Here is a 19,796-nt window from a genome sequence, read left to right as displayed (position 1 = left end):
CGTTTGAGATTGCAGCAATGCCTATCCCGACTGCGCCGAGAAAAGCGTCCCCTGACCTCGCGGAGCAGTAATATTGCAATGGTCCTTCTTACGACAGTCGATCGTGTCTCAGGAGAACGTGGTGCTAGGCGAGCTACCCGTAGCGAATTTCTCTTCGAATGTCTATTCAGTTTGCGTGGATTGTTATGAAATGCACGCCTAGACTTTCTTGGCTATCAACAGTAGTTTGTGCGAGGGCGGAGCGCAGATGCTATGAGGTGCACAAGGACCGCGCGGTATACACAGTCAAACAAAACATTGCAAAGGCATTTCTTTTCTTCTTAGTCTCTGACATGGTTGCCACGCCGACCTTTCTTTGAGCGCATTGTTCTCCCATACGAATGTGGTTGATTTGGCTGATGTATAGTGTACGGTGGCTGGGCCGACAACCTTATATCGTTTATATACTGTCGGGGCCTGCTCTGTGGCAATGTACGCTCAGCCACTGCACCCCCCCCCCCCCCCCTCCCTTCTTGTTGGAGGTCGACGCGCGGAAAAGCCGCTTCTCTCCCGACTGTATCCTTGCGCAACACTGAAACGCGGCCGCCTTCACCCGCACGGGACTCGGCGACCATGCAAAGCTTTTCCTCCACACTGGCTCTCTCAGCCAAATAAATAAGCGGGCGGTGGCGCGACAGTTTAACACGCAGGAAAGCACGCACTGTTACCGAGGGACGTCAAACTTTTTTTTGTGTGTGTGTCCCCCCCCCCCCCCACTCTTTCCTCCCCTCCTCGTGGCCCCATTATTGACGCTAATGTCCCGTCGTTGTCCCCCGCCTTCTTTGCCACGTGCTGTGGCTGTTACTTCTTCTTCTGTGTGTATCCTGCGTCGTTGTGCTCTGAGCGTAGGCGGACCGCTGCGATAATGGCCGCGTCGCGAGCTATCACGTGCCCCACGTTTTTGCCCATCGATCCTAACGAGGAGCACGAGTGTGAGCACGACGACGAGGCACTTCGCTGCCGTTATTGGGAGAGGGGAAAGAGGGTGAATTTAGGAGGAAGGAGGCAAAGCAATGCGAGGCAAGGGCGTCCGCGTTGGAGATATGGTCATGTAAGCAGTTAGACAAGGAAGAGGTTACGAAACGAAGGAAGGAGGGGAGCGATACTCTGGGTGAACACCCAACTGCGCCGTGAGGGAAGAGTCTAAAAGGTTGGAGAGGGGAAAGAGAGAGAGCTCAAATCCGCTTAAGGTAGGCATGTGGCGGCGCAAGTCTGGAGGATCGCTCTCAAGTTAGGAACAAAAACTAGGTAACGTGACTAAGACGCACGCGTTTTTTTTTCTGGGTGCTGTGGGTAAACATACAGTCCGTTACTCGTGACCCTAAATGAAGTCGTGTCAGTGAGCAGCCGCTGAAAACTGATTAAGTAATTTATTTATTTATTTCGCACATAAATGCAGTCAAAACGGATAGCATGTTTGCTCGAGCACTTATGCTTTTTCACATAACAGGCGAGCAAGACCACTGCTGTACACGGGCAGCGGCAGTTTCCGCGTACAGGTGTCGTCTAAACGAAAGGGGCTCTACGCGTGATGCGGTTGAGGACGTTGGTTGGAGAAGGCCCGCGAGGCGGAATTCGAGGCCAGGGGGTCATCTTCGTAACCTAACTGTCCGAACGCCTTTTTCTGGGATCTCCTGCATGCGCTTCCGACGAGCGAGAGTGCGACCATTATATGCGTGCGCATAACCTAACTTGTTGCCGGAAACCTGGAGGAGATACAACCACCCCACAGTTTTAGTATAGCTGCGGAGGGTGTATTTAGGTCACACGCAGGACCAACGCTATTTTAAACGTGACAGCTTCCACCGAAATACCGCTATACCGATTGACTAGAAGTGAGCGGCGGCCGTTCGATCGTGTTTTCGCCCGTCGTGAGACAGAGAACGAGAAGAAGTGAGACGCGGAACTGAATAAAAATCTTTTATGCAACTATTATAGCGGTGATACCCTGCATGCAAGTTCATTTAGGCATGGGCTGCGTAGAAAGCAGACCAGGGCGGAATGGTGGAAGGTGATAGGTATGCAGTAGAATTGCGTAGTTCCGAGCTGGATGGTTCTGTTTGTTTTGGAAAGGTGATGCGTGGTCATGTCTACTCATTCAAGCAGCCTTCGCCCTCCAGCCTCCAAATGAAATTGAACCATCTCGCCCAGAAGTAGCGAAGTAGCGACTGTGCTGCTCAATGTACATGCAAAGCTAGCTACACGCTGTAGAGAAGTTACAATTACAGAAATGCATTTACAACCAGAATCACAAAGTGAACAAGGGAGGGGAAAGCAGCAGGTTGCTTGCTAACGTTTCGACTAGGGCCTTCCTCCTCATCATGGTGAAGACCGTAAATAAACCCCGCCCGTGATGAACGCCCTCCCCTGAGGCTTTCCCTTCGCTTGTTCACTTTGTGATTGACAAGAACCATCTGTTTACCCTCTCTCTGCCATGGACTTTACAGCCACCTGTAATTAAGCTCTTGCAGGCTCGGGTACAACTACTGAAGTCCATTGATGCAAAGGCGCTTGAATGCATGGCTATCCTGGTGGCATTAGCAATTACAGAGGTTCCTTGTTCGTCGCGGACGCGCTGAGAGACAGCGCGTCCGCGACCCGCTGCCGCACATCGACGTTTTCACCAACTAATACTACTATGGAACTAATATACCCACTCCCGCACTGTGCATTGCACATCATCGTCTTCACCAACTAATACTACTATGAAACTAATATCGTCGCCACAAGTGCCGACTACCCAACAAAGCAAAACCATGAGCCAACATGCATGCTTTCGCACGTCTACTCAGTTCAACTACATTAAAGCTCTACCACTTTTTTGTTTCTCCCCGTGCAGAGTCTGGTGAACTTCGTGTACTTCGCATCCATCCTGGCGCAAACTATCGGCTGCAGCGGATCGGCCGAGACCCTGTTCCAGCGCCGCGAGCGCATCCATACCATCTCTCGGCGCCTGACGAACGCCCAGTCAGCGGTCTCCCCCGGGCTGGACGTGGTCACTTCGGCCGCCGATAAGCCGCTTCGTCGGCGGCACTCAACGCAGCTGCCGCCCACGGGCTTCTCCGACGTCTCATAGCGACCCCAGCGAAGCGGGCTTCCCCACGGGGCAGCTCGCTCCTACTCTCGCCCGGTGAGCAGCGAAGCTCACAAGGGGAGCAGCTACTGGTGTTTTCGAATAGGCGTCTGCAAATCGCATTTGGCTTGGATGTTTACGTTAGCTGCTGGTCTTCAAGGGATGCTGAGGACAGATCCATCCATTTCTGGTGGTTGTTAAAAGCTATCCAGTGGCCCATTCTGGGTACATTGATGCTTACCCGCCGGAGCTTCAGAAGAGACAGTAATTGGGTCATAAAATTGCATCTAACGTTTTACCGGCCTTTGTCAGCCGAAGTAACGTCTGTGTCATTAGAATGTGGCACTCTATCGATATAGCCCGACTTCAGTTCTTTGTTTTTTTTCTCAGTCTTCCTGTGGATAGGATGAGGGGATTTACAGCTTTTGCCAGGAATATGCAGAGAGAGGAACTATTATAGGCCTTCCAGGACTGCAAGAGCCACGCTACATGTCTTAGAGGCAAACGTAATGTACTGTTCATTTTTTTTTTTTTACAAAGGCTGTACGTCCCACAGTGTGTGTTTCACAGACCCGCATTGGGTTAAGACGCTGTGCAAATAGTGTTGATTTACAACAAAGTGTCTTCTTTCGACCTTATTTGAAGAGTAAACCCTGTACAGATGTCTCAATGGAACCAGATAAAGAGTTAGGGGCGAGAGGGGGACACGCAGGCCGGGCGGCGTAGTTTAGAAAACAGCTACAAATAGTTTTCATTTCTGTAGTCAATATTTACGAAGTACGCTGGAATTCAGAGCGCCCGGAGGGCTTGTACAGGCAGAAGGAGCATGAAAGGAGACAGTTCTCGCTCGAGGACCAAGTTTATTTTTTTTTCTTCGCCACCTATCTAACTTCAAAGGACATCAAAGTCTTCGTGCGCGTCATGTCAGTGAAAAAAGAAGGCAAAAAGATTCTTCGCATTACTACTTGAGAGGAGCAACCGGTGACTGCGTGCTGGTGAAGAGTTCACTTTCATATTGACTCCACCTACAAATACGCGTGTTCTATTTCCGGGCGCCCAGAGGACGCAAGAAATACCCGCAATGCCGACGCCGTGGCTGCTGCTGATGTACGCGGTATTACACAGCGCTCGCTCACGCCGCGTGCATACGCATTCTGCATGCGTGTCCCTCTCTCTCATCCCGCCGCGGACGCATGCGTGCGTATGAACACGCGTCGCCGCTGCTGCACGCGCTCCGTGGTACGGGCGCGGCGAGACGCTTTCTCCGCCGCCGCCATTTCCGAGCCGCATAACTTACCGCGCGTCACGTTTCTCCGCATGTGCTGGCGCGTGCCGGCAGACCCAGCGAGTGCCGTGGGATCTCCTTACGTCAAGCCTGCCGCCGCTGCCGCCGCTGCCGCCGCGGGAGATCCTGCCTGCCTGCCATCCTGCCTGTCTGTACAGGCACCCCCTTCTTCACTCCGGGCGCAGCGGCGTGACGTCAAGGCCGCGACGAAGACGGCGGCTGCGGGAGATGTCTGTGCCGTGATGCAATCGTCGAGTATAGGGTCGACGATACTGCGTGCTGGGTCTCGATTTGACGCGTGGCTTCCTTATTCTGCCTGCCTGCAGTCTTTTAGAGAGGAACCCCAATGGGCACTGAACGTCCCTTGGACGTCTTGAAGACATCTTGAACGTCCCCAGGACGTCCAGGGGAGGTTCAATGTCAATTGGGACTGTTTTGAACGTTGAGGTGTGGCCCGTGCTATTACAGGAGGTCACGCGTGTTTGCTGTGATGAATCCCGGGTCATCAGTGTGTCGAGGAGTGTTCTCCTTTCTATTCCCCGGGTTGAGGCAGGCTTAAAGAAGCGGACATTCAGGTAGGCTTAAAAAAGAAAAAACGACATTGTCTCATAGTGCGTCATAGGCCATGAACTGTCCGTTTGTATAGCCTGTCCGTCACAGGCAATCAGAGCCTCTCAGTGCAGAGCATGTTCTTACTGCTTAATGTGCGTCGTGCAGATATTTTGCCGCGTTTCTCGCTTGCGGGTTGCGAATATACTGGAATCTTTTATCAACTTTGTCATAAGGGCATCATTACTGCTACCAGCACTTAGAAATGTGACGTCGACAAAGCGTCTACGTCTGTCGCACGTCGGGCATTGTGCCTTGTTTGAGCAGCAACGTGAGAAGACCGCAAGGAATGCATTGATGTTTCGCAGCTCTCTTGGAACTACGAACCCACCTGACGTTACTTAAGGGCAATTTTCCAAGAGAAAGGACTGTCTTGGATCTTAATTTATGTTCAGTGCACCTGGAAAGGCCCTTGCTGATCACCACCGCAATGCCTGATGTGATAGTTGCACCTTTAAGCCGATTCTGGGAACCCTTTGACCGCCGGTAGTCTGTACACACTCGCATGTTTAACTCATGACGAACGCACCTAACGCAAAAAGTACCGAACAATGCTGCAGTACAGTAACAATAAGAACCAGCGAGTGCGGTTCAGGGTCCCCGTTTCGCCAGCGCACTACTTGTTCATTGCGTACGAACTTGTGACAATGCTCGCAGGGTAGCCGGGGAGTCACTCAACCACTCAATCCGATGCCACATCGTTCTTTCTTCCTCCCTCTCTTTTATTCACTTTCACTCATGTACGCATTCTTAAGGAGGCTGAGCGCGGGCGCTCAGAACTCTTTGTCTTACGGAATTAATATACAGGGTGGTCGCGTATCTCTGCGACGCGCTACCGTGCTCGAGATCGGGGAGGTGAATTAAGGCGCCGATATCAGCAAGCGAAGAGCGGAAGAGGATGATGAAAAGGAAGAGCTCCCCGATCGACCCTAATTCAATCTTCTTCCGGGGCTGCCGATGCTGCTACGTTGTGCTGATGTTATTAATCTGTTACAGTCGTTGCGGGTTTGCTTATTGCAAACTCTAATGCACTCGAGATTTAATCATCTTTCTATTCTTTTTATTTTATTTTGCACGCTAAGCATGCGTGGAAGATTTTCCGGGTTTGGGAGCGCCGCCGGGAGCGCGGAAACTTCTGACGAAGAATTGAAGCAATGTCCCGAGTATCTGCTGCTTTTCTCTCTGTTCTGTCTTGTCTTCCGCTATGTCTTTTGTTAGCTTTGTTTTTTTAGTTCTCCCGCTACTAGTGGTTCCACGGCAGAGTTTGTTTACCAGGAAGACACTATTTTGCATAATGTATAATGAAGGCCCAGCAAGCGCCCTTTCATTGTAAAAAAAAAAAAACGGTAACGTTCGCGCACTTATTTCCTTCATGCCGAACGCTTTCTTTTTCTTTTCTTCTTGTTGCGCCGTTTGTTGTTGTTTTTTTCTCGCATGGTTTCCTTACTTCCGTGCGAAGCTTCTGCGCCAGCGAACAATGTTCCGTCGTCTTTTCTCTCGCAAAGAAAGATCTGAATAAAGTTCTTTCCAATTTCGAACAATGTACATTTGTTCGCATCACTCATTTCGAGCGCTTCGTTCTTCGCAGTTGCGTTTTGTGTCTTTAAAGTTGCTTGCTGTTGTCTTTTCATTATTCCCTGTGCTTTGCGGTGGTATAGAGGCTGCAGCCTTGCGCGAAGGCCGTCTTGAAAGGTTCTCCCCCGCTGCGAGGAGTGGCCTTTGTGGCTGTTATTGATGAGCTCTGTTGAATATGACTTCCTGCTCGAGAGCCTCCTGCACCTGCTGTGCTATATAATGCTGCCTATTCTACCGTACCTTGTTGAATTACGTACAGGCTTTCCTCGAAGATCGAGTGCCTCGACTTTTCGCTTCAATCAGAACTTCGAAATGAGGCATGCTTAGAAGACAATGGCATCGAAAACAAATTTTTTTTATCTTCTGTTTCTAAAGCGCATGGAGCAGAGTACTGAGGTGCTGTGTCTGTTCTGTCGTCGTATCGTCTACGCTTCGTACTTTGTTATTAGAGCGTCCAATATAAATTTCAGCTGCCGGTGTGTACGTAAACCGAAGTTTCCCGGTCGAGGCTTGAGACGGCCAGCTAAGTCCAAACAAACCAAAGAGAAGTCGGAGAAATCCTTTCCCAGCCTGAAAAAGTCCTTAAAGATATTGGCCGCCTCCTGCTGATATATTTATTGGCTGGCTACCATAGAACAGTGGACGAAACCTTAGCGGCAAAGGTCTTAATGTCTGCTTGCAAAAGTCAACTCGCCATGTTAAAGGCAGGCTTCCCAGACGAGAAAAACATCGGATTCAATTGGGCAATTCCTAATTGTGTGTTTGGAACCAATTGGAAGCTCCCTTGAAATTCCCAACTGGTTCCAGTTCAGTACATGGAACCAATTGGATCCACTTGGTTGAAGATAGACAATAGGAACCAATTGGAAACGGTAAGAACTGTTGATTATCTGTTTGACCGCAACTGAAGTGGTAGCATTAAACTGGACCACAGGCAAGCATGCGCGGCACTAACCATAGAAACACTAAAAGCCTTAAAGGGTGACTCAAAACTAGAGCGTTCAATATATGTCCACTAAAATGTTCTTTTCTTCTGACTTATATACACCATTCATTGGATCCTCCTCCTGAAGCCAGTGGCGCTGGTCTGTTCAGGGAAGTTACTGCATTTAACCGTGAGTGCAAAGATGGCGGAAACGATGAAAAAAGTTCAGCATATCAGGCTGCTAATATCCTTTATTTAAGAACCTCGCTTTTTCGTTCTTCTGTGCTTGTACAGAGCGATTGCAGGTGTCAGTGATAGAAATCATTAGCTTCCAATGGGGCTTTCCAACTGGAAGCTCCAATTAGAAGGTCAGCTCTCAATTGGAATGCCCAATTTTGCATCCCAATTGGGCCTCCAAATTGGAGACTGCAAAACTGGAATGAAGAAAACAAAATGGGCTACACAAATGAATTCATTAGTAAAATTGGCTGGATTATTGGGCTGACGTATCAGCGCTCCCAGAGAACCTTTTTGCAGACATAAAATTTAAGACTCATTCCTCGAATAAGGCATTGTGTTGCGTCTGCCGCGCATGTTTCACGCGCCATGCTTGTTCTTGACGTCGCTTTTCCTAGAGCGGGCTGGTGTTTGAAGCACTGATGAAGCAATAGGACTGCAGCTGGCTCTCGAACCTCTTTATGGCCCTTGTACTGCATGGTGTGCAAATTTTTCAGCTATAAAGGACATACATAAATTTTCTCTTTTTCAAACTTCCGGCAACGCAGTCGCGCCGGTGCTTTTACTGACAGCGTCTGAACGCAGCCATTAAAGGCCCTTCTTTTTTAGCTGACCGTTTCTCTCTCATCTTTTCGTCAACTGACCAAATCATGATCGTAAGTACAGATAACGGTGCCCTGATGACAGTTAGAGGCTCTTTAGAAGTTGTCGTCTATTACGCTTCTGTTTTATGTGTCCCAGCTAAATGTAACCAAGCTTGCAAACAAGACGAAGTGTCCTGGGTCAGTGAAGCCAACAAATGGCCGTTAAGATCTTGCAGAGTCCACTCCTGCGTGCGTTATGCATTTCCTGTTTCTTTTTAGTCTTTCTGCCTTCTGTTGACTTTTCTCTTCACCAGCATTCTGCTATTTCTATTCATTACTTAATTTATGTATTTATTTTTCCCAAGAAAAGAAAACAAAAAAAAACATCACAAAACCCTCTATGCACCTCTCTTCTTGGCCGATCCCCCTGTGTGGGTATACGCCATTCTAGAAAGTGAACAACAACAACAACAACAAGAACCGCGTGACCTAACCTGCAGTATGTTTAATGCGACAACGTTAAGGCTTTCGTTCTCTAGAAAATCCATCGTCGTCGTTGGCGTTGCTAGCGAAAAATACGTCGGGATAAGGTGGCCCACGTGTTCACTCTTCCCCTAGGTTGTAGGTGAGCCACATAGGTCACGTGACCGTATGACGTCATCACAACTTGTCCTTATGATTGTGAACAAACTGCCCACCGCAGGAGGTGGCAGCTCAATGGCTAATTCCGCATATATGGGCAGTAACCCATTATCGCTATCGCGTCGTATACCCATAAGGCGGAGCATAAGTGTCCGCTCCAGGACTTTCGTTTTCCAAAGTTAAGTTTTAGGTAAAGACTAATTCGATAACATTTTAAAATATTGGCTTCAGGAATAAATTATCAATTCAAAAGTTGTCTATTGTCTTGAAAAACATCTGGATGAAATTCCTGCACCGAGCTACCATCTCCGCAGCTTTATTTACCGCCCTTAAAAGAAAGCTACCACGTGACAGCTGCTGGCGCATATCTCCCGCCCATTCCCTACGCAAAGCCTTGTCGGAGTGAGCGCTTCGGAGAAAAGCGGATTTCGTTCTCCGAGACACATCTTGGGACGCTGAAGCAGCACAGCTGTCACGTGGTAGCTTTTCTATTTTGACAGTTTCCTTTAAAGGCCGGTAAGAAAAGCTGCTTTACGTAAATTGGACCTTGATGCAAACATTTCCGCTGGCTGTTTCTCAAGGCGATGTAAAGCTTCCGCGTGGACAGTTTATTCCTGACACTAATATTTAAAAAGTTACATAACTGGTCTGTACTTACCAAGTTTCTATATCGAAAAAATTCTACTGGTATTCAATTTGTCTCACTCGACTAGGACATTCTGTGTTTTTAACAGATTTGGTTACTTTAAGCTGGGGCTCCCGGTGTATGATCGTGGCCACTTGAATCACGCTGCGACCCCAGTCCTGCCGGTTGCGACGATGGCGAGCTGCAGATCCTCCTATCCATGACGGACGCTAGCTTTCGTTATAAACTATGTACTCACCTTGTTAGTCACAATACCCCATTTTGCATCTCTTAAGAAGGAAGTAATTACTCGTGAACATCAATCTAATCACAGACGTGTATGTACAAGGATATGGCTACAAAGCTGTACAGTTTTCTCAGAAAATTTTCAATTGAATAAAAATGGTCCGGAGCAATCGCTCTTCCAACTAAACTAGCCAGGACAGCTAGCAGTTGTTAGGGCTAGACCGAATCGATCAGCTCGGTGCTGAAACACCGATACTGCAATGTACGTAAACTTAACCCTTCAAGGCACTTTGTACACTGCTGTGAAGGGAAGCACCCAAGGCGAAGGTGTCCCTTGAATTCTGAAGACATAAAACTACGCAGGAGACAGGAGACAGAAAAGATGCAGACAGGACGAGCGTAGTCCTGTCTGCTCGTCCTGTCTGCATCTTTTCTGTGTCCTGTCTCCTGCGTAGTTTTGTCTTCAGAATGTCTTACCAACTAGCCTCTCACCACACACTTCTAGAGTCCCTTGAATATAATTAACCTTGCTCCACTCCTTCTCATTATTCTCTCGTTTTTTTCTGGAACTTGTAATGTATACGCTAGGTTTATAGTAACCTATAACTATCGTGGCAGTAACCAAACGCGTGTCTTTCACTTCCTGTCTGAGTGCTGTGTGGGCTTCTAAGCTGAAAGAGCAATAGTTATCTCGTTCCCGATAAGCAGTCGTACCTTCCAGCGCGGATAGCATATGCTCCTCTATGTCGCACTCGTGAAAATGCTTTCTTCGACGCAGCGCAAACAAAAACAATCCGGACGCCCGTATCTTTTCTGACACTCAAGTGGTTCCTTTTACGCTCCTATCTTGAGACGCCCAGGTACGCAACGCTGCCTGGGAGACTCGTTTTCGAATGTGCATTTGCGTTCAGACCGAGGTGCACTGAACTGACTGCAGCCGTACAAGTTCCTAAATTCTAATAAGTATGCATTGGCCTAAAGCACCCTGTACTCGTACTTTTTCTCTATTAGTTCATTTGTGGGTTTGAATTAGTCTAAGACGGGGCAACATGTACTTCTTGAAACGAGAACGCCGCTAACTTCTTTGCCGTCAGCAGTTATTGCAGTCTTCAGTTAACAGAACGTCGCAAGCGAATCTGCTCAGTTTTACACGAGGAATTACATATATGTAGTCTTATAGTTTATTTAACTCAGCTTTTCAACAACTCACCGCCAGTACTCATTGCTATACTGTCCACAGGGCTATAAAAGTCCAGTGTACTAGAGGCCGTGTACTGTGCGATGTCAGTGCACGTTAAAGAACCCCAGGTGGTCGAAATTTCCGGAGCCCTCCACTACGGCGTCTCTCATAGCCTTAGTCGCTTTGGGACGTTAAACACCAATAAACTAAACTAAACTAAAGGCTGTACATATTTCAATACGATAAGAGTAAAGGTTTTGTGCATTGCTTGTCCTATGATGTCGCTGTGATGTCTGCGTCACCCTTTTGTAGAGTGCTGAACTGGCGTACGCAAAGCAATAAAAGTTGAAATTAGAAAGCAGTCCAGGGTAGACGGGCAATGTGCCCGTGCCCACCTTGCCTCCAGATCTATAAGGTTGTGCTTATGCACAAGTGTTGCTACTCAAAAGCTGCGACGACGTGTAGATTTGTATGAAGGGGGGCGCGCCGCTCGAGCCAAGGGTGATGCAGGTTGTACAAGTGCTTCAAATGGACACCGCTGCAGTGGTGCAGGCGCTGCACATGCTAGTTCCCAGCCGCAGGGAATCAGTAGTATACACCGCGCCCTCTATCTGACGCACTTGGCAGTATACTAATTGCCCATTAGCTATCTATATGCAAATAGGCTGTAAGTTCTGCTATTAAGGTTTTCGTTAAGGCAGAACCCTTCCCCTCCAAAAAAAAAAATATAAATTGCACTGACAAAATTTTTCTATCCGCATAGTTTTGCGAACGGAAGCATCGAGCTGGCGATGCCTGCCGCCGCTACAACAAAAACGTAAAGAACAGAAACTGATACCAATCAAAGGAATCATAGCCACCAGAACGAATATAGCAGGTCAGTTCTCGAGACCCTTGCATCGCGTTCCCTCGCGGACTTCTTTGCCGAGACCGACATCCAAAGCGGCATGATTGAAGAGGGCGTTGCATGGTGATCTACTGCCGCCCCTCGACAGCAGTCACGTTGCCAGTATGCCAGTATAGAACACGGACAGATACGATAAACGGCTCCACCACATGGCTGGCGTTGCTACCATGGTGCCAAACCAACAAAAAAAAATTATTTGTATTTCAAATCTGCACAGAAAACACTGGTGGCTTATCACCGACTAAGATACGCTTTCAGGGTAACATTTTTTTTTTGCTTTATTTAGGGATAGCATCTGAGACGAAGAGAACGTGGTTAAAATTTAATGTGTTTCTTTGATTCTTAATGAAGTTGCACGCAAAGAAGAAAAACGAAAAAGAAAAAATGGTTCTATGGCACTCCTTTTCCGAAGCTCCTCTCAACGTTCCTGCTGCTGTTATCCTGTCCTCTTAATACTGCAAGCTTCACTTCGTCTTCATCTTCCTGTTTTTCTTTTTTTTGGCAGCGGTAACGGTAGAAAGGCTGTTATCATTTGTGGCTTTACAAATAACATCCTCATATTCATGGTCGCCCAGAGTAAACAATCATCCTCGTGGCGGATCAGATTAGCGGTTCAGCTTTAAGACGGCTGACTCGACGCAGCCTTCCCTGAGTAAACAACCTTGCTCGTGATGACGGATCAGATTAACAGATCAGCGAGCTGAACTGCTTGCACATGTTCTTAACGTTTCGTTCTGTTTTGCTTCCACAACCTCAAAGGCTGGCATGGCGTCCAGCTACGCGGCTAAGGATATTCACATTCTCAGGTTTGCGTTGAAACAAGAGGCGTAGCCGCAGCAGGCTCATCTTCTTGCATGTGTTTCCACAACTGCGCAACATTGTTTTCGCCTCGCTCTCAGATGTTTAATAGGCAGATCAGAACGAATTCAGAACCTAGCAGTACGCTCTGTATACTCAGACTATTCCAGGAATTTCAGCATATCTAACCTATTAAAGGAAGCAGATCTACACAACCTAGCTCAACGTAGAGTAGCATCAAGGCTTAAGTTTTCGTGCCTATTTTATCGCGGACACTTCAAAATAACAAAAGAAACATACCTTCAGGAACCATTCCGCCACTCCTCGAGTACTATCAATGTTAAAACACTTCGCCAACCCCTAAGCCACATGCACAAATATTTCTTGTTCCCTTCAGCTATCTGCTACTGCGTTAAACGGCCATCTACTGTGCTGAACTGTAACACAGTCGAAACTTTCTTTGAACGTGTTGATCACCTAGATCTAACATCATTCCCACATGATACCTCTGCAATAATGAAATTGTTATTTTGCGTTTATTTCTGCATATACTTGCTCCCCCTTGTTCAATCCGCTATTGCCATTTTTTCTACCTTGTATCCACTCCAGCATAGGCGCAAGAAGGTCCCAAACATTTAAAACTAAATAAATAAATAAATAAAACTAAAAGGCATACGCCGACGTCTCCTATACTTAGAGCCAAGGAAGACTGACCACACTCAGGGGGCCATTAGCGAGTCTAAGCGAGGAAAAGCGAAGCGGGAAAGAATATTTTTGTGACCGTACGAAGCACATAAAACCGATTATAAGATGATGCACTAAGGTGCAACGAAAGCACCACCTTTGGGTCGTGTGACACTGAATATGCTGACCCAGGAGTCTTTCCACGCACTTTGGTACAGGCGCTTACCCATAGAACCTGTCTACGTAGTTCTCAATGAGCAGTCTGTTGTTCAAAGGTTAGCGGGGTCATGACTGTGCCCTTCGAACTAGCACAGAAGAGGCCACCAACGATTGGAGAATGATAAATACAAGTGCCAGTGCAATGAAACGTATGGATAGAGCGAAAGAAGGGTAGACATACAGGGCAGAAGAAAAGAACACAAACCAATTGCGCACGGTATGCAAAAGAAATTGTTCCGACACCGGTAATCGAACCCGGGCCTCCTGGGTGAGAGCCAGGTATCCTAGCCACTAGACCATGCCGGAGATGGGTGCAGCGTTAATCGCTCTTCACCCAGTTGTTGATTCGCGCTGTAAAGAAGCCAAAACTTCGGAACTGAAAGGGTAATCCAACACGAGGTGCAAAAAAGTTGTTCCGACACCGGGAATCGAACCCGGGCCTCCTGGGTGAGAGCCAGGTATCCTAGCCACTAGACCATGCCGGATTTTTTTTTTCTTTATTACCTGTTTTGACAAAGATAACAACCAAACACACGAACAAACCGCTAAGACACGTGAACCGGCCTACGGTCAACGTGGTTGTTTAAAACTTCTTCAGGGCTGCAAGTTCATCCAGCACGCCAAGCCATTCGGGTAGCTCCGATTGGGCTCGGTAATATTCCCGCACACGCACAACACTTTCAATGAAATTTTCTCTGACAGGTCGAATGTTCACATCGGCATTTCTCACTGACATCCTGGTTTTCCATATGCTGTGGAGGCCCAGTAGCATGATGAGGTCATAAGGAACACCTCGGTCATCTTCTACCGCTAAGAACCGGATTCCATACGGCGTGATTGCCAGGTCTTTCTTTATTGTTCTTTGTAGAATGTCCCAATGTAATACCGGATCCCAACATTCTATAAACGCATGCTCGACTGTCTCAGGCTTTTTTCAGAGCATACAGTTAACCGTCCATGGCACAAAAATGCCCTTTTGTTCTAGCCAGGTTTTAACTGGCAGAGTGTTTGTATGTAGTTTGAAGAAAAAACTTTTCACGTTAGGATTTACTGGCATACGTTTCACCCTTTTCAGAACATCTTGCCCTGGGCCTCCGCAACCAAGCTGTCGGTACACTGGTGCAGGCAGCATGACATCCAACAAATCTTTACACAGTTTCTTTCTCGACACAGAACTTAAATAATCTAAAGAAAAGCGTACTTTCAGCATGTTAAAAGCCGTGACAACTTCGCGCCAAAATCCTCTTACGGCTGTCGTTCTTTTATCAGAACAGGACACCAAAAACTCAGGCAAAGCATTGCGCAGGCGCACTTGCACAAAAGTACACAAAAATGGATCATTCTGGTCTCGCAGAAAAATAAAACGCGACACAATCTGTCTGATAAACAAATGTACAAGCCCCACTCCCCCTTTTCGAACCGAAAGAAACAGATTTGTCCGAATCGTACGTTCCCATGTGCTTCCCCGCACGAAAACAGCAAAGATTCGATGTATTTTTTGTATGGTTACGCGCGACATGAACAATACCTGCAAGACATACCACACTTTTGCAACCAAGAAAAGGTTGCAAACAGTTGCTCGTGTGAACATAGATAGGTTCCGGCCGTTCCATGCTTGCGTTTTCCTTCTGAGATTCTCTATTTCCCTATTCCAGTATTCCTCAGTGTCATTGTATTGGTCAAGTGGTACACCCAAGTACTTTGAGGGCAGCGCTGTCCATCGCACATTGGCAAACACTTCAGGCTTTTGATCCCAATCCCCGTGCCAGAATCCAGATGATTTCTCCCAGTTAACACGGCACCCCGTTTTAGCGCAGAAATCAGCCGCCACTCTAACAGCTTCTTGAACGCTTTCTTTGTCTCTACAAAAAATAGCGACATCATCTGCGTACGCAAGCATTTTTACCTCCGTTGCTTCCAGCGCGAAACCGCGTATCCTTTCGTTCTGTATCATGCTCAAGCATAACGGCTCTAGGTATAAAGCAAAAAGCAACGGGGATAATGGACAGCCCTGCCTCACAGACGATTTCACTGGCACTCTTTCGGTGAGATTCCTATTTATAATAATTCGCACTGCACAATAAGAGTAAGCCATTTTGACTCCCTCTGTAATAACACTTCCTATGTTCACAAATTCTAGGAGATTAAAAAGCACTTCATGGCACACTCGATCAAAAGCTTTTGCTAGGTCGAGCTGCATCATCGCAACTCGTCCATCAAAAGTATCGCAACACTCCAAAACACTTCTCGCCACATGTATATTGGTCGTAATACTTCGTCCTTGTATTCCACAAGTTTGGTGTGGTCCCACTAGGTCTTTAATGACGTTCTGTGTCCTTCTCGCTAAAACTTTCATAAGGATATTGTAATCTACATTGGTGAGGCTTATCGGCCGATAAGACCCCACCAAAAGCAGCTTTGCTGAGTCCTCATACTTCGGAATCAATACAACGTGCGCAGCTTTGAAAGATGGTGGCAATCGTTTTGTTTCATAGGCTTCTTCGATTGCTCTATGCAGAACCTGACTTAGTTCATCTTTAAAGGCTTTATAGAAAGCTGCACACAGGCCGTCGGGCCCAGGGGACTTCCCGGCATTTAACTGGTCAATTGCTTTCTCTATTTCTGTTATACTGATTGGAGCTTCAAGTCTTTCCTTCTCACTCTCATCTAATTTGGGCATTAATCGCAAATAGTCACGTTCAAAGCCGTCCTTCTTCACTTGCTCCTGTCCTAGCAAAGCTTGATATTGCTCAAAAAAGGCGCGTTTTATCTTCTCTGGATCAGTGGTTCCTTCATTTCTGTACATTAGTTTTTGTATTTCTTTTTTCGAGGCATAGCTCTTTTCATCGCTCAGTGACCGCTTAGTGGGCGCCTCACCCATCCATAATCGCTCAGTGCGTGCCCGCACAACGGCCCCTCGGTACTTATCTTCATTGGCCTACTCTAGCTTTCTTTTAACTTCCTTTATCTGTTTCATGCATAAACCAGGCTGCGCAGATTCTATGTTCAGCAATAGTTTCAACTGGCTGTGCAATTCCTTTTCTTTCGGTTTTTCTTCGCGTCTTAGTATGCTTGCTCTCTCAATAGCTTTCATTTTTACGTCATTTTTGAAACCTTCCCACCTTTCCAACCAGCTTTCGGCTCCAGACACATGCAATGACTTCAGTAAATTATTTACCTCGCATACGAAGCTGTTGTCCAGAAGTTTGGCATTAAATTTCCATAAATCCCAATTAAATCTCACCTCCTTTAATTTTGATCCTAAGGTGAAGGAAACCATGCAGTGGTCGGAGAAGGATACTGGAATGACTTCGTAGTTTTCGCAGAGCGGCGCCAGATGCACCGATATGTATATGCGATCGAGCCTGGCATGGCTTTCACCCTGGAAATGAGTAAACTGTGCCTGACTGCCGGGTGATAACATGCAGCCAACATCTATTAAGTCGTACTCCTCTACGAGCTCATCCAGAACCTGCACACTTTGATCCTTTAGAGTACGGACTTTAGCTCGGTCCTCTGGCCTACAAACACAATTGAAGTCTCCCATAAATATAACATGTCGCTCTGTTTTCAAATGCTGCTCGAGGTTTTCGAAAAAAATTCTGCGGTCGGTTTCTTTGTTAGGCGCATAAAGACACACAACACGCCACAATAAATCACAGAATGAAAAATCCAGGATAACAAAACGGCCACTTTCGCAAACAGTGACTTGTTCCTCCAAAATCCCAATACTCTTACGTACAAAGAGCGCGCATCCCGCCGATGTTCCAACCGCATGAGCTATACAAACATTGAAATGAGTTCTAAAGGGCTGCACCATGCGGTCCGTTTGGTCCTGGCTGCTGACCTTCGTTTCTTGGACAGCAACGATGTCGAGCTCGTTTTCGATAAGTAGCCTACTAACCTGGCACTGCCTTCGCCTACTTGCCAAGCCCCGAACATTCAATGTTGCTACACGGAGGGATTTTTTAAAGTTTGCTGCCATATTTACACTAGGACACAAGGACCGCACGGAGCTTACCTCGACAATCTGAGGTACGCCGCTGGTGTTGAAAACCGCGGCACTCGACTTTCCCGCCCCCGCAGCAAGATAGTAGTCCTCGTCGTTGTTTTGGCCCTTGATGCAGCTCCATGATGCACGCTAATTGCAGTTTCGTGGGCAGGAACAAGACTGGCCCCCGCTGCTACGAGGGCTCCGTGCCGCCCCCTCTGCGGTCGGGCGGAATGTTCGGCTTGGGCTTGAAACTCGGCCGCCGAGTAGCAGACGTCTTGGGAGGCGGTTCCACGACGGCGCTGTCGCCCGCGACGACTGTTTCCTCGTGCACTCTTTTTCCTGGCAGTGCACTTGTGGTGTCCATGGTTTGCTCACCATCCCACCAGCCCCCCGTCGACACTACTTCCAACTCCTTGCCGGAGTCTTCTTTCGCTGTCCCCGCCCCCGAGGGGGTGGTGTTGCCTTGATCTTGTTGGTCGCCTTTGCTGACGGTGCCTTGAGTGTCCTCGGTGGCTTCAGCCTTGTCGCCCGTTGGAGACTGCACGGGCACATTCCCAGCCCCTCTGGAAGCCTCTTCAGCGTCTTCGTCATCCATAACGAGCTCGGTCACATCGTTCTTTTTCGGCTGACCGGTGATGGTTGCGTAGGTTTTAACGCAGTCCGTATCGTTGTGACCAAAGCGCCGGCATCGGGAACAGCGCGGGACTCTGCAATCACGCCGTATATGGCCCTTGCTGTTGCAGCGCAAACACAAGGGTGCCCGGTTCGGTACCACATCCAAGGCCAGCTCACCGCCCACACGCACCTGATGGGGCAGGTCTTCCACACTGACACCGGCCTTCAACTTCAGGGCGACGAGGCGCGTCGTCGACGACCTGTCGGTAATGCCGTAGATACGCCACTTCTCCCTGGTCACTTCAGTTACCTTGCCATAATTTGCCAGCGCAGTCCGCACATCATCGTCGCTGACTCCATGAAGGAGCCAGTGAAGCTTGAGCCTGACGTCTTGGTTGTTCGGGTTTATAACCAGACACCGCCGCTCCTCCACCAACATGTCGCCTTTAGCGAGCATGCTCTTCACCGCTTCCGCTGTCTTGAAAGTTAATGCCCATACATGGTTCATTTGGTACGCCCCCAGGGCGATAACATCTGGGAGTGCTCCCAGATTAGCAAGGGCGTCTCTGAAATCTTCGACGCGGAAAGGCCGCGCTCTCACATCGCCGTGCAAAAAAATTGTGTTCAAAACAATCTGACCTGATGGCAGTTGCGGCAGTATCACTTGATAATCATGGTCAGCAGTGTCCAAAATCCTGTTACCGCTGCCCGACTGGGCCGCTGAACCCGCTCCGACGGAGCCCATCGAGACACGTCCGTTCGCTTCTGCGTCCGGAAGTAGAATCTCACTAGACCATGCCGGAGATGGGTGCAGCGTCAATCGCTGTTCACCCAGTCGTTGCTTCGCGCTGTAAAGAAGCCAAAACTTCGGAACTGAAAGGGTAATCCCACACGAGGTCCACAAAAGTTGTTCCGACACCGGGAATCGAACCCGGGCCTCCTGGGTGAGAGCCAGGTATCCTAGCCACTAGACCATGCCGGAGATGGGTGCAGCATCAATCGCTCTTCACCCAATTGTTGCGTCGCGCTGTAAAGAAGCCAAAACTTCGGAACTGAAAGGGTAATCCCACACGAGGTGCAAAAAAGTTGTTCCGGCACCGGGAATCGAACCCGGGCCTCCTGGGTGAGAGCCAGGTATCCTAGCCACTAGACCATGCCGGAGATGGGTGCAACGTCAATCGCTCTTCACCCAGTTGTTGCTTCGCGCTGTAAAGAAGCCAAAACTTCGGAACTGAAAGGGTAATCCCACACGAGGTGCAAAAAAGTTGTTCCGACACCGGGAATCGAACCCGGGCCTCCTGGGTGAGAGCCAGGTATCCTAGCCACTAGACCATGCCGGAGATGGGTGCAACGTCAATCGCTCTTCACCCAGTTGTTGCTTCGCGCTGTAAAGAAGCCAGAACTTCGGAACTGAAAGGGTAATCCCACACGAGGTGCAAAAAAGTTGTTCCGGCACCGGGAATCGAACCCGGGCCTCCTGGGTGAGAGCCAGGTATCCTAGCCACTAGACCATGCCGGATTTATTTATTTATTGCCTGACTTCGGCAAGAACGTGCAAC

General features: G+C 48.2%; 2 protein-coding genes and 6 non-coding genes across 9 annotated transcripts in view; 1 reads left to right on the top strand and 7 right to left on the bottom strand.

Moving 5' to 3' along the window:
- Window positions 1-6,551, top strand: part of LOC149363948 (uncharacterized) — a 158,813-nt gene extending 152,262 nt beyond the window's left edge. Inside the window, exons 9-10 of one of the 2 annotated variants that reach the window (XM_089570001.1) lie at window positions 2,879-3,169; window positions 4,458-6,551. In XM_089570001.1, the coding sequence (XP_089426127.1) occupies window positions 2,879-3,115 (237 nt within the window). In that variant the 3' untranslated portion in view covers window positions 3,116-3,169; window positions 4,458-6,551. Of the gene's footprint in view, window positions 1-2,878; window positions 3,170-4,451 lie in introns of both variants that reach the window. The other variant, XM_089570002.1, reaches the window with a different exon arrangement.
- A 7,311-nt stretch (window positions 6,552-13,862) lies between these two features.
- On the bottom strand, window positions 13,863-13,934 carry TRNAE-CUC (transfer RNA glutamic acid (anticodon CUC)). The gene has a single exon. It is a non-coding gene; the product is annotated as a tRNA-Glu (tRNA).
- Window positions 13,935-14,041: 107 nt separating this feature from the next.
- On the bottom strand, window positions 14,042-14,113 carry TRNAE-CUC (transfer RNA glutamic acid (anticodon CUC)). Its single transcript has one exon. It is a non-coding gene; the product is annotated as a tRNA-Glu (tRNA).
- Window positions 14,114-17,812: 3,699 nt separating this feature from the next.
- On the bottom strand, window positions 17,813-19,170 carry LOC149363945 (uncharacterized). The gene has a single exon (XM_089568624.1). It carries the CDS (start codon window positions 18,980-18,982, stop codon window positions 17,813-17,815), a length of 1,170 nt encoding a protein of 389 aa, XP_089424750.1. The 5' UTR covers window positions 18,983-19,170.
- Window positions 19,148-19,219, bottom strand: TRNAE-CUC (transfer RNA glutamic acid (anticodon CUC)). Its single transcript has one exon. It is a non-coding gene; the product is annotated as a tRNA-Glu (tRNA).
- Window positions 19,220-19,326: 107 nt separating this feature from the next.
- Window positions 19,327-19,398, bottom strand: TRNAE-CUC (transfer RNA glutamic acid (anticodon CUC)). The gene has a single exon. It is a non-coding gene; the product is annotated as a tRNA-Glu (tRNA).
- A 107-nt stretch (window positions 19,399-19,505) lies between these two features.
- On the bottom strand, window positions 19,506-19,577 carry TRNAE-CUC (transfer RNA glutamic acid (anticodon CUC)). The gene has a single exon. It is a non-coding gene; the product is annotated as a tRNA-Glu (tRNA).
- A 107-nt stretch (window positions 19,578-19,684) lies between these two features.
- TRNAE-CUC (transfer RNA glutamic acid (anticodon CUC)) lies at window positions 19,685-19,756 on the bottom strand. Its single transcript has one exon. It is a non-coding gene; the product is annotated as a tRNA-Glu (tRNA).
- Between the last annotated feature and the right edge of the window lie 40 nt (window positions 19,757-19,796).

Source organism: Amblyomma mixtum, chromosome 2 (assembly GCF_055824585.1).
Source record: "Amblyomma mixtum isolate Tamu chromosome 2, ASM5582458v1, whole genome shotgun sequence".
Taxonomy (NCBI): domain Eukaryota; kingdom Metazoa; phylum Arthropoda; class Arachnida; order Ixodida; family Ixodidae; genus Amblyomma; species Amblyomma mixtum.
The sequence above is the reverse complement of the archived record's forward strand: the minus strand, read 5'-3'. Positions and strand labels throughout refer to the sequence as shown.

Coding starts and splice junctions, on each gene's coding strand:
- LOC149363945 (XM_089568624.1), bottom strand. CDS start 18,982: ATGGGCTCCGTCGGAGCGGGTTCAGCGGCCCAGTCGGGCAGCGGTAAC.